Source organism: Oncorhynchus clarkii, chromosome 18, assembly GCF_045791955.1.
Source record: "Oncorhynchus clarkii lewisi isolate Uvic-CL-2024 chromosome 18, UVic_Ocla_1.0, whole genome shotgun sequence".
Lineage (NCBI taxonomy): Eukaryota > Metazoa > Chordata > Actinopteri > Salmoniformes > Salmonidae > Oncorhynchus > Oncorhynchus clarkii.
The window spans coordinates 17,885,861-17,899,184 of NC_092164.1; the positions used below are offsets into that span (position 1 = coordinate 17,885,861).

General features: G+C 40.5%; 1 protein-coding gene across 1 annotated transcript; it reads left to right on the forward strand.

Annotated features, from left to right (window-relative positions):
• The first annotated feature begins 732 nt into the window (after positions 1 to 732).
• On the forward strand, positions 733 to 3,295 carry LOC139372257 (uncharacterized). The gene is made up of 2 exons (XM_071112020.1): positions 733 to 2,241; positions 2,579 to 3,295. The coding sequence occupies exons 1-2, from the start codon at positions 733 to 735 to the stop codon at positions 3,293 to 3,295; spliced, it is 2,226 nt and encodes a 741-aa protein (XP_070968121.1).
• Positions 3,296 to 13,324: the final 10,029 nt, after the last annotated feature.

A 13,324-nucleotide genomic window follows, 5' to 3' on the forward strand; every position in this document is an offset into this window, starting at 1 on the left:
CTATGGACAGACCTGAAAATAGCTGTGCCGCAACTCTCCCCATCCAACCTAACAGAGCTTGAGAGGATCTGCAGAGAAGAATGGGAGAAAGTCCCCAAACACAAGTATGCCGAGTGTGTAGCGTAATACCCAAGAAGATTCTATGCTGTAATCGCTGCCAACGGTGCTTCAACAAAGTACTGAATACGAAAGCATATTCCCATTATTTTTATTTTAAATTAATTTGGAACGATTCTGTTCTTGCTTTGTCAATATGGGGTATTTTGTGTAGATTGATGACTGAAAAAAATTATTTAATCAATTTTAGAATAAGGCTGAGGTAACAAAATGTGGAAGAAGTGAAAGGGTCTGAATACTTTCCGAAGGCACTGTATATGTGATGTAAAAGTAAATAGAGTTCACTCATAAAGAATGTATGTACTGAATGTGATCACTTTCATCATGTCTGTTTCTTTTCTCCTGCAGAATGTGAGAGATGTGACCAAACGTCCACTCACTGAGTTCATGGCTCCCTGTATTGACTCCCTCCCACCACTGGCTTTCACCAATCGGAGGCCAATACCAACCATGTTGCATCCCCCCTCTCCATTGGTCATACGCACTCAGGGTGCACAGCGATTCATTGTATTTTCCTACTTTGTCCCTGCTGAGTGCCCAGTTTCCACAGAGGCCACAGCAGATGTATCTGCTGGTAGAAGAGAGGACTTGTCGACAGATACACATCTTTCCTCAATGCTGCATCGATACCTGCCACACTTCTTTAACGATGACTCCATTCCACCACAGCAGACAGTAGAGGGAACCACTGAGGACTCAGATTCTCCAGTGGCAATATCTAATATCAAGGAAGAGGACAGATTCTATCCTTTCTCCCTCCCACCACTGGCTCAGCGGTTCATTGGCAATTCATTCAAAGTCCCGGAAACCTCCCAGCCTGCTGTTTCAGCCACGGAGTGCCGAGTTGCCACAGTGGACACTGCAGATACAGCCACTGTCAAGAGAGAGAACCGATGGGCAGCTACAATTCTTCCTTCAGTGCTGCCTCCATGCCTGCCACCAGTCGTTGACGATGACTTCATGCCTCCAGAGCACACAGTAGAGGAATCCTATGTGGTCTCATTTGCTACAGAGGCCACTTCAGGCACAGCTACTGTTGATGGAGTGGACAGATCAGCAGCTAAATGCCCTGTCCCAATGCTGCCTCCAAGTCTGCCACGTGTCTTTGACGACAAACTGCCAGGGGCGGCAGTAGAGGGAACCAACAAGTGTCCAGTTGCCAGTGAAACAACCAATGATGTGTCCACTCACCTCAAAGAGGACATGGGAGCTGATCAAAGCCCTCCTGACCCTGCAGCACTGCCTCCAAGCTCGCCATGTATCTGTGACTCTGACCACAAACTGACCAAGGAGGAAAAAGAGGATGTACCCGAGTCCTCCCTTGCCACAGAGATCGCTGTAGGCACATCCATTGTCCAGGGAGAGGACCTGGATAAAAGCCCTGCTCCAAGGCTGCCTCCAAGCTTGTCACACGTTTTGGACAATGACCATAAGCAGCCAGAGGAGACGATAGAGGAAGCCACTGAGTGCTCAGTCGCCGCAGAGGCATCAGTTGCTAATAGAGAGGATCCATCAGCAGCCACAGGTCTTCCCTTAGTGCTGCCTTCAAGCCTGCAACTTGTCTTTGACAATGACTACAAACTACCAGAGGAGGCAGTAGAGGGCACCAGCAAGTGTCCAGTTGCCCGTGAAGCAGTCGCTTCCGTGTCCACTGTCCTCCAAGAGGAGTTTTTGGCTGAAAAAAGTCCTCCTGCACCCACAGCACTGTCTCTAAGGCTGCCCTGCACCCACAACATTGACCACAAACAGCCAGAGGAGACCGTTGAGAACACCACAGAGTGCTCAGTTGACATAGAGGAAAGTGCAGTTGCATCCACTGTCAAGAGAGAGGAAATGATGGGTGATAAAAGCCCTGTCCATGCACTTCCTCCAAGCCTGGCATGCATCCATGACAAGGACCCCAAGCAGCCAGATCAGAAAGGAAGGGGCACTACTGTGGAGGTGGATATCTGCCCTCACGCTCAACAGCTGGTCTCAGATGCTAACTTAACTCTGGCAACCCGCAATGATGAGCTGCCCAACCCTCTGATCTGCGTAGTCACTAAGATGCCTGTTAGAGTTGGAGCATCCATATGCAGGACAGAGGATGAGGAACCCAGGCCCTGGACCCTGGAAGAGGTAAAGGTAGGTGTCGAATTTCACCTTACTACTTTACAGGGATGGTGGTCATTTCCATTTCAATTCAATGCGTTGAAGAGAATTGGAATCTTAGAGTCTTTTGATCGGAATTGAAATGGAATTGACCCCAACCCTGCTGCTCTTTGCTCATAGTATAAAACATCACCCCTCACTAGGGTTAGCATTTGTATTACTTTTAGTATGGACCCAGGAACATCTATAGGTATTGTAAAATCTAATGGGGTGCCCCATGAGGCCATCATTGTATGTTGATCACTCAGTTGTGTATTGAATGTGCTACATTGGAACAATATTACATCTAGAGTCAATGTCTTCCTGTTAGGATCATTGGATAGGCATTGAAATTGAGAGTGAAGAGAGGAGCGTCACTGAGGAGGTGAGCCCGAGGGAGGGATTGAAGAGTGAGGCGGATTGTGCCCATTCCAAGTGCTCTATTGGGAAGGTTTCAACAGAGAGAGCAGAAACCATCCTGGGAAGAGTGGGCTTTCTGCTCATGAACCAAATGCAGAAAATCCCATTTTTGAAGATGGAGGAAAAAGAGAAAAATAAGAAACTGAATAAGAAGTTGAAAGATGAAGAGAAAGAGAGAAAGGAGATAAAACACAAGGAGGAGGAGCAAAAAAAGAGGGAGAAGAAAGAGATGAAGGAGAGAGAGAAAGAGCAGAAGAAAGTCATGAAGGCTGAGAAGAAGAGGGAGAAGTTAGAACAGAAAAAGAGAGAGAAGGAAAGAAAAGAGAAGGAAAAGGCAGAGAAAAAGAGGTTAGAGGGGCTGATGAAGATACATAATGACATGATGAAAGACAGAATTAAGAAAGAGAAGAAGTGTTCTGAGGAGCTGAAAAAGAGAGAGAAAGCTCAAGCTGCATTCTTGGAGATGGAGAGAAAGATTCAAGAAAAGGAGGAGAAGAAGAGAGAAAAGATGAGGAGAGAGGAGAGGAAGAGACTGGAGGAGAAGAAAAAGAGGGAACCAGCTGGAGGTGGAACTGAGACGGTGATAGAAGAGCAGGGAAGGGATGAAAGCTTGAAGATGGATGAGTAGACTGGGTAATAGAGAGTAGGGAGGGAGGGATATGGTATTTTTGCATGCAATGAAAGAACAAAGCATTTAAAAATAAAATAAAAAATGTTTACTCTGTTTGATTTTTGTTAAGGCATACTGTACAACACTGTATAAACACAAAATGTTGACTTTTCACACATCTGGGGAGTGTTTAATGATGAGGAGTTGAGGAAGAACAGGGGGGGAGTTGGAGGGTGGAGAGGAATATGATACAGAGGAATTTGATAGAAGGAATATGATATTTTATTTTATTTCACTCGGCATGTCAGTTCAGAACAAATTCTTATTTACAATGACGGCCTACCAAAAGGCAAAAGGCCTCCTGCGGGGATGGGGTCTGGGATTAAAAATAAATAAATAAACTTAAAACATAGGACAAAACACACATCACGACAAGTGAGACAACACAACACTTTAACCTCTTTCAGCTAGGGGGCACTATTTTTATGTTTGGAAAAAGAACGTTCCCAAAGTAAACGGCCTATTTCTCAGGCCCATATGCTAGAATATGCATATAATTGACAGATTAGGATAGAAAACACTCTAAAGTTTCCAAAACTGTCAAAATATTGTCTGTGAGTATAACAGAACTGATATTGCAAGCGAAAACCTGAGGAAAATAAAACCAGGAAGAGGCCTCTATTTTGAAAGCTATATGTTCCATAGCCTGCCTTCGCTCCATTTAAAGGGATATCAACCAGATTCCCTTTCCTATCGCTTCCTCAAGGTGTCAACAGTCTTTAGACATAGTTTCAGGCTTTTATTTTGAAAAATGAGCGAGCAAGATAACATCGCGTAGTGGATAGCTGGGTGTTCGCATGAGTTTTGCTTGCGCAACAGAGTGGTGCAGCCATTGACTCTCCCTCTCCTACTGAAAAAGAGACAGTGCCGGTTGATATATTATCGATTATATACTTTAAAATCAACCTGAGGATTGATTATAAAAAACGTTTGACATGTTTCTGTGGACATTACGGATACTATTTGGAATTTGTCTGCGTTGTTGTGACCGCTCGAGCCTGTGGATTTCTGAACACAACGCGCCAAACAAACTGAGGTATTTTGGATATAAAAATAATCTTTATGGAACAAAAGGAACATTTATTGTGTAACTGGGAGTCTCGTGAGTGAAAACATCCGAAGATCAAAGGTAAGCAATTAATTTTATTGCTTTTCTCATTTTCGTGACCAAGCTACTTTGATGCTAGGTGTCCATAATGTTTTGTCTAGTGATCGATAAACTTACACAAACGCTTGGATTGCTTTCGCTGTAAAGCATATTTTCAAAATCTGACACAACAGACGGATTAACAAAAAGCTAAGCTGTGTTTTGCTATATTGTGATTTCATGAATATAAATATTTATAGTAATATTATTTGAATGTGGCGCTCTGCAATTCAGCGGTTGTTGATGAAAATTATCCTAACGTTAACGGAATGGGTAGCGTCAATTAGTTTTTAACAAGGTAGGCCAGTTGAGAACAAGTTCTCACTTACAACTGCAACCTGACCAAGATAAAACAAATCAGTGCGACAAAAACAACACAGAGTTGCACATGGGTTAAACAAACGTACAGTTAATAGCATAATAGTAAAAATCTATGTTCAGAGTGTGCAAACGTAATAATATTAATGAGGTAAGGCAAAAAAATAGGCCATAGAGGCGAAATAACTACAAATTATCATTAATACTGGAGTGATAGATGTGCAGAGTATCATGTGCAAGTAGAGATACTGGGGTACAAAAGAGAAAAATAAATAAATAACCGATTATGATTTTTCAACACCAATACCGATACCAATTATTGGAGGACCAAAAAAGCCGATACCGATTAATCGGCCAATTTTTTATTTATTTTTTGAAATAATGACAATTACAACAATACTGAATGAACACTTATTTTAACTTAATATAATACATCAATAAAATCAATTTAGCCTCAAGTAAATAATGAAACATGTTCAATTTGGTGTAAATAATGCAAAAACAAAGTGTTGGCGAAGAAAGTAAAAGTGCAATATGTGCTATGTAAGAAAGCTAAAGTTTCAGTTCCTTGCTCAGAACATATGAAAGCTGGTGGGTTCCTTTTAACATGAGTCTTCAATATTCCCAGGTAAGACGTTTTAGGATGTAGTTATTATAGGAATTATAGGACTATTTCCCTCTATACCATTTGTATTTCATTAACCTTTGACTATTGGATGTTCTTATAGGCACTTTAGTATTGCCAGTGTAACAGTATAGCTTCCATCCCTCTCCTCGCTCCTCCCTGGGCTCGAACCAGCAACACAACGACAACAGCCACCATCAAAGCAGCGTTACCCATGCAGAGCAAGAGGAACAACTACTAGAAGGCTCAGAGCGAGTGACGTTTGAAACGCTATTACCGCGCGCTAACTAGCTAGCCATTTCACTTCGGTTACACCAGCCTCATCTCGGGAGTTGATAGGCTTGAAGTCATAAACAGCGCAATGCTTGACGCACAACGAAGAGCTGCTGGCAAAACGCAAAGAAAGCCTGTTTGAATTAATGTTTACGCGCCTGCTTCTGCCTACCACTGCTCAGTCAGATACTTAGATACGTGTATGCTTGTATGCTCAGTCAGATTATATGCAACGCAGGAAACGCTAGATAATATCTAGTAATATCATCAACCATGTGTAGTTAACTAGTGATTATGATTGATTGTCTTTTATAAGATAAGTTTAATGCTAGCTAGCAACTTACCTTGGCTTACTGCATTCGCGTAACAGGCAGTCTCCTTGTGGAGTGCAACGAGAGAGAGGCAGGTCGTTATTGGGTTAACTGTAAGGTTGCAAGATTGAATCCCCCGAGCTGACAAGGTGAAAATCTGGAGTATTGCCCCTGAACGAGGCAGTTAACCCACCGTTCCTAGGCCGTCATTGAAAATAAGAATATATATATATATATATATATTTATTTTTATAATCGGCGCCCAAAAATACTGATATACTATGATACAAAAATTACAGACCTCTACATGCTTTGTAAGTAGGAAAACCTGCAAAATAGGCAGCTTATCAAATACTTGTTCTCCCCACTGTATATGAAATATGTACAAATAAACGAGGAAAGCGAATATTTTCACCGGACAAGACAAGAAAACACACCTCCGACTGCTACGCGATCTTGGGACAGTCTCTGCCCAACGAGAGAACTAAGACGACAACATAGCATGGCAGCAACACATGACAACACAGCATGGTAGCAACACAATATGACAATAACATGGTAGCAACACAACATGGCAGCAGCACAACATGGTAGCAGCACAAAACAGGGTACAAACATTGTTGGGCAGGGACAACAGCACAAAGGGCAAGAAGGAAGAGACAACAATACATCACGCAAAGCAGCCATAGAGGAAATATGATAGAGGAATATAATACACAGAATATGATAGAGGGGAATATGATATAGATTATTATAATACAGGGGAATATGATAGAGAGGGAAATGATGGAGAGGAAAAAGATAGCGGGGAATATAATACACAGAATATGATAGAGAGGAATATGATGGAGGGGAATATGATAGCGGAGAAAATGATTGAGGGGAATATGATGGAGGGGAATGTGATATAGGGGAATATAATACACAGAATATGATAGAGGGGAATATGATATATATTATTATAATACAGGGTAATATGTTAGAGAGAATATAATAGAGAGGAATATGATAGCGGAAATATTATAGAGGGAATATGATCAGTGGCGATTTGAGCTTGTAAATCTTGGCGGGGAAATAAAAAATTGTGTGGGATGAATGCCAACAAAGCCACTATACTACACAACAAAAGCATTTCGCTACACTCGCATTAACATCTGCTAACCATGTGTATGTGACAAATAAAATGTGATTTGATTTGATAAACAATATATTAATTGCCCTATAACGTGACAAACAGTGCCCACAAACTGTTATAGCCTACATAAAGCTGTCCCAACAGCAGAGTCCCAACACCTTACCACTGCTACACCTGGCTATCAGCTAGAGCCTTGTCTGGCAGCGAAATAGTTCCTTCATCCAGTGAGGAACATGGGCTACTAGCAGCTTACTACACAACATACACTTAGTGTTCATTTCTTAGCTACAGTATACATTTCTCCCTGCCTAATTAAATCAATTATGAATCATACAAGACATTTTTGGACTCAACTTGTTGTGCTGTGCTCACTTGAACAGGAAGGTGGTGCAGCGGTCCTTCGTGGGCAAATTTTGTCATCAAACTTTGTCATCAAGGTCTGGCATTCTCTGGATTCATGGTACTTTTAAGACAACTGGGAACTCAACAAAAAAAGCTTGAATCATGATTATGTCAGTGATCTTCAGGTCGTAGCTCTTTAAAGAGCTCTTTTTCCTAGCCACCGTGCTTCTACACCTGCATTGCTTGCTGTTTGGGGTTTTAGGCTGGGTTTCTGTACAGCACTTTGAGATATCAGCTGATGTACGAAGGGCTATATAAATACATTTGATTTGATTTGATTTAAAGAGGCCCGAGTTCCAAATTTACAATTCCGAGCTGGATGAAAAATGAAAACGTATTTTCCAAGTCGTAGCTCCTTTTTCCCGAGTTACCAGTTGTCTTGAACTTACTAAACTTACTTGATGTCAGCTTTGCACACACTTGGCATTCTCTCAACCATCTTCACCTGGAATGCCTTTTCAACAGTCTTGAAGGAGTTCGCTCATATGCTGAGCACTTGTTGGCTGCTTTTCCCAAGCAATCTCACTTGAGATGAGGTCGGGTGATTGTGGAGGCTGGATCATCTGATGCAGAACTCCATCACTCTCCTTCTTGTTCAAATATCCCTTACACAGCCTGGAGGTGTGTTGGGTCATTGTCCTGTTGAAAACAAATGATTAGTTCCACTAAGCGCAAACCAGATGGGATGGCGGATCGCTGCAGAATGCTGTGGTAGCCATGCTGGTTAAGTGTGCTTGAATTCTAAATAGATCACAGACAGTGTCACCAACAAAGCAACCCCACACCATCACACCTCATCCTCCATGATTCACGCTGTGAACTACATATGCGGAGATCATCCGTTCACCTACTCTGCGTCTCACAAAGACACGGAAGTTGGAACCAAAATCTCAAATTTGGACAGATCTGACCAAAGGACAGATTTCCACCAGTCTAATGTCTATTGCTTGTGTTTCTTGGCCCAAGCAAGTCTCTTTTTATTATTGGTGTCCTTTAGTAGTGATCTCTTTGCAGAATTTTGACCATGAAGGTCTGATTCACGCAGTCTCCTTTGAAAAGTTGATGTTGAGATGTGTCTGTTACTTGAACTTTGTGAAGCATTTATTTGGTCTGCAATTTATGAGGCTGGTAACTCTAATGAACTTATCCTCTGCAGCAGAGGTAACTCTGGGTCTTTCTTTCCTGTGGTGGTCCTCATGAGAGCCAGTTTCATCATATCGCTTTATGGTTCTTGCGACTGCACTTGAAGAAACTTTCAAAGTTCTTGAAACTTTCCTGATTGACTGATCTTCATGTCTTAAGGTAATGATGGACTGTTGTTTCTCTTTGCTTATTTGACCTGTTCTTGCCATAATATGGACTTGTTAATTTTCTCCAAATAGGGCAATCTTCTGTAAACAACCCCTACCTTGTCACAACACAATTGATTGATTCAAACGCATTAAGGAAAGAAATTCCACAAATTAACTTTGAACATGGCACACGTGTTAATTAAAATGCATTCCAGATGACTAGCTCATGAAGCTGGTTAAGAGAATGCCAAGAGTGTGCAAAGCTGTCATCCAGGCAAAGGGTGGCTACTTTAAAGAATCTCAAATATAAAATGTATTTTGTAGCACTTCTTTGCTTACTACATGATTCCACATGTGTTATTTCATAGTGTTGATGTCTTCCCTATTCTGCCCTCCCAAGCAAAAAGGCAGTAACTGCTCATTTGGTCAAAAATTAGTTCATGTCATTTTTGTTAGATTAAATGCATGCTTAATCATGTGGACAAGTATCCTGCCTCTATTGTATTGTGTTTTGGAGAAAATGGGGTTTACCTTTGTATCATATCATTTTATTCTGTGATGCAATCGAACCTGTATGACACTGACTGACACCTACACACACATACCTTGCTAATCTAGGGATACAACTCCATGGAACAGCATTCCCGGGGGTTAAATGATGGTTGAACTTGCTCTGAAACGCCGACATCCAGACAGACACTGGTAAGAACTAGCCAGCTAAGTAGATCTGACATCAAAATGAATTAGCTAGCTAGCAAGCTAAGCTAGCTAGCGAGCATAGACTAACAATGCTACCTGCTCTCATAAGATATCTGCAATTGGTACTAACGTCAATCTATTAGCCATATAATGAATTATATTCTGAAATTTCATCTGATGGTTTCTTTGAATCAGTACACCATACACACGATTTCTAGCCAGTGACAGCCACCTAGCTAAAACTGACGCGCCCCTACCAAAACGTCAAAACCGACGTAGCTAGCATTAGCATGAAGCAATAGATTTGTGCTACATTTTCCCATAAGAGACAATCAGCAGTTTATACTAGCTTTAATCTATTTGACCTAGAATTAATATAATCCCTATAGTTGTATTCTGACATTCAATGGGTTATTTGAACCCATAACGTTACACCACACACGATCTCTAGCCAGCTGACGGTCAGTTGGACGTGCACCCCATACTGAGCTGTCAAAAGCCACCCACACTCGTTTTCCGGATGAGCGCACACACACAGCATTGCTAGCTCATTAATAATATATATACTCACATGTTCAGGGTTTCTGGTTTTCTTTTATATTCCAGTATTGCGTGACTGTCCTGGTCAGGAAAGTTAAAATCTCAAATTGTATCCATCACCTTTGTTGGTGGAATATGTAATTAGTACAACAAGCTTTGACATACCAAACGTGTGCTCAATGTGTCTGCTTCAGTGCCATCATTACATGAATGCGGAAAAAACTGTTTTGCATGACTTCCACCAATTCCCGTGGTCTACATGATTAGTATCTATGCGGAACAAAGTTGCCATGTGAGGGTGTATTAGGACAGTCCAACCACGTCAACACTAGATCTTATTCCTGTCAATGTCCAACCATGCAATTTTTTTGTATTTGTAAGGAAAAATGAAAATGTAAGAGCCTTTTTGGGAGCAGGTATGAAATTAATAGATGAACTGAGTTATGACAGTGAAAATGATTATGATAATGTTTGCACAAGATAAAATCAACATTGATTATATCCTATATTATAGAATAACTGAAAAGGATTATGATCATATGTTTGAAAATGTCAGTATTAATTATTATCATCCATGACAGAATAGAATCATTAGGATGCAGGTCCCTGATTATTTGCTCTGTTGATTTCAGTTGAGTTTGAGGGCCACATTCCAACAAAGATTCCTGATCTACCCCCTTTAACTGAAGTCACAGTGTCAACACTATTTGAAGAAATAGAGAACCAGTGGGTGGTCTCTGACAGGTAATCATTTAATGTAATTCAAACAATTTCAGTGCTGCATTTCACATTTATTCCTATAACAAGACATAGGCTATTTGTCAAACAGTATGTAATGTCTCTATGTAAATGCAACTGGTATCTTAGTGGAAGACACACAAAGGATGCAGTTTCAACTTTGTTACACTGTCAGTAATTACACTGCTCTTGAGTCTGATTGGTTAGATCAACTGGAAAGACATGGATAAGAAACATTTCAAACAAGTTTTTAAACAATGGGACCTGTTGGCAGGTCTAAAACTACTGTTCTATAGTCAGCTGATATTGATTTCCTTAATAATAAATTGAACTACAATGCAAGAATTCAGGGACACCTACTCTTCAATCAAATGTTTCAGGCCTAGATAATTACACACCCAGCACATCTTATTTCTCTACCAGCATGCGAACCGTGAAGATCCCTCAACTGCAACAGCTCTAGTTGTTTTAACCGATCAATGGATCAGGTCACTTGACCAAAATAAGCTGCTTCTTGATTTTAGTGCAACATTTGACCTTGTTGATCATATGGCTAATAGCTGAGGCCATTGAGGAGAGATGTTTTCTTAAACACTCACTGAGGTGTCACAGTCTACAGAATACCTGTTTTACTGTATGTAGTAAGGTAGCCTAAATATTTTATTAATGATGAAGATTTTGATGAGCAACACTGACATTAGCGGAAGGCTAAGGTCAAACAAATAACCTAAGTAAACCTGGATGCTAGTTGTGAAATCTAAAACATATTCAATTTGAAATAGGCAAAACACCTGTACTATGAATGGTCAACAATTTAATAAGAGGTAGAGCATTTTATTTTAATAAAACATTTGGTTACATGGATTCAATGTAAATATTACATATGACTGTGCTCAACAGGTTAAAAAAAAGGGAATTGTTCTAGCATTTGATTACACATGAGAGCTTCTGTGGGTAGTCATAGCAATGGGGCCTTCATTGTGACATCACAAGATTCTGATTCTGGGAGGTTAGCTGTTGCACAGACAAACAGAACAGTGCAAAGAGACTGATTCAACTAACCACTGACAGATTATTCATGTCCTATTTCATTAGCAAGAGAACACGCTGCTTACTTGAGAGGTAGGTTGTAATATAACTTACTGTTTAACTATGTTTCTGAAGAATAACTACTTTTTAAATGACTTGTGTACTAACATGACCCTTTAAGTAGGCCTGACATGCAATCATGGTGACAAGTGAAACTATTGACGAGAGACAGTTTGCTTGAATCAGTTTTTTTGTGAGAAAATTGTTCATCCTGACAACTGAGATGGCATGTTACAGTTGTTGTAGTCAGCCAGCCTAATGGCAAATACATTCTATTGATGAAAGAAAACCGCATCTCTGTGTTAATCCCCAACATACATTGTAATCAATTATCTCTATAAATATGTAACACAAGGGTAGGTTGTGTAAAAAACAAGTAGGCGAACTTGGCTAACTTGTAGTTGCTAATTTAAAAAAATATTCAGATTTTCTTGATTAAATGGTCATCCATTTCAAATGGTTGAATTGATAGACCTCATTAAATTGAGTTGCACTCAGAGGCACTCAAAGAGAAGACTGGAGTGATTCAAATAGATGAAACTGTACAACAAGTTTGGTCCATGATGGAAATAGTCACTTTCTTCCCCCAAAACCTTTTTGAATGATATTATATAAGTGATTAGTGTGGTTTGTGAGAACCAGGGCCAATATGGAGTGGCGTTACATGAGGGGGTTGAATAAGGCTCAATAGTAAGGTACAGAGAGAGCCTGAAGTTTGATTGTTAAAGTCTATGTTGTGCTTTCTCATCTCCAATGGCAACGCCTTGCATCACAATGAAGATGTCATGAAGGATATTGTGCACATAATGATAGGAACAGCCAAAATTGATTCATTTGAACTTGGTCGCTTTTCCAGTAGCCAACTTTTTACTAATAATTCAGATAGGCCTATTGCGTAATCATCTCTGGATTGGGATTGTCACTTGCTTAATTGTAAGTAAAGGGGAAGAAATGTGAGCACATCGTAAAGAGATGTATTATTCTTTGGTTAGCAACACACCACTTACTACAACGTTATGTATTTTCCAGACTTATTGTTAGCTAGGAGGAAGACATGGAGGGTTCAACGCTGACACAGAGGAGGGCTGAGTGTCAGTTGAAGGATAGGGAGATCCAGACAGACTACATGATGGAGCTGGGAGCCAGGTTGGTTCTGGTGAGACAGATCCAGAGGGAGCAGGAGAAGGAGATGAAGAGGATTTGGTTTGAGACGAGGAAAATGCCAAGCCTGATTGAGGAGGTAACAAGACCAACTTTGACAAAGTCGACTAGAGTTCTGTTGAACAATATTGATTAAATCAAATATATGTCAATATACTGGCAAAATGTGCCATATGCCATTGAACGTAAGCTAACAGTATTTTGTCTGATAACTTTTCTTGTGTTGTATTGTGTATGTCTCTGAGTATTGTTATGTA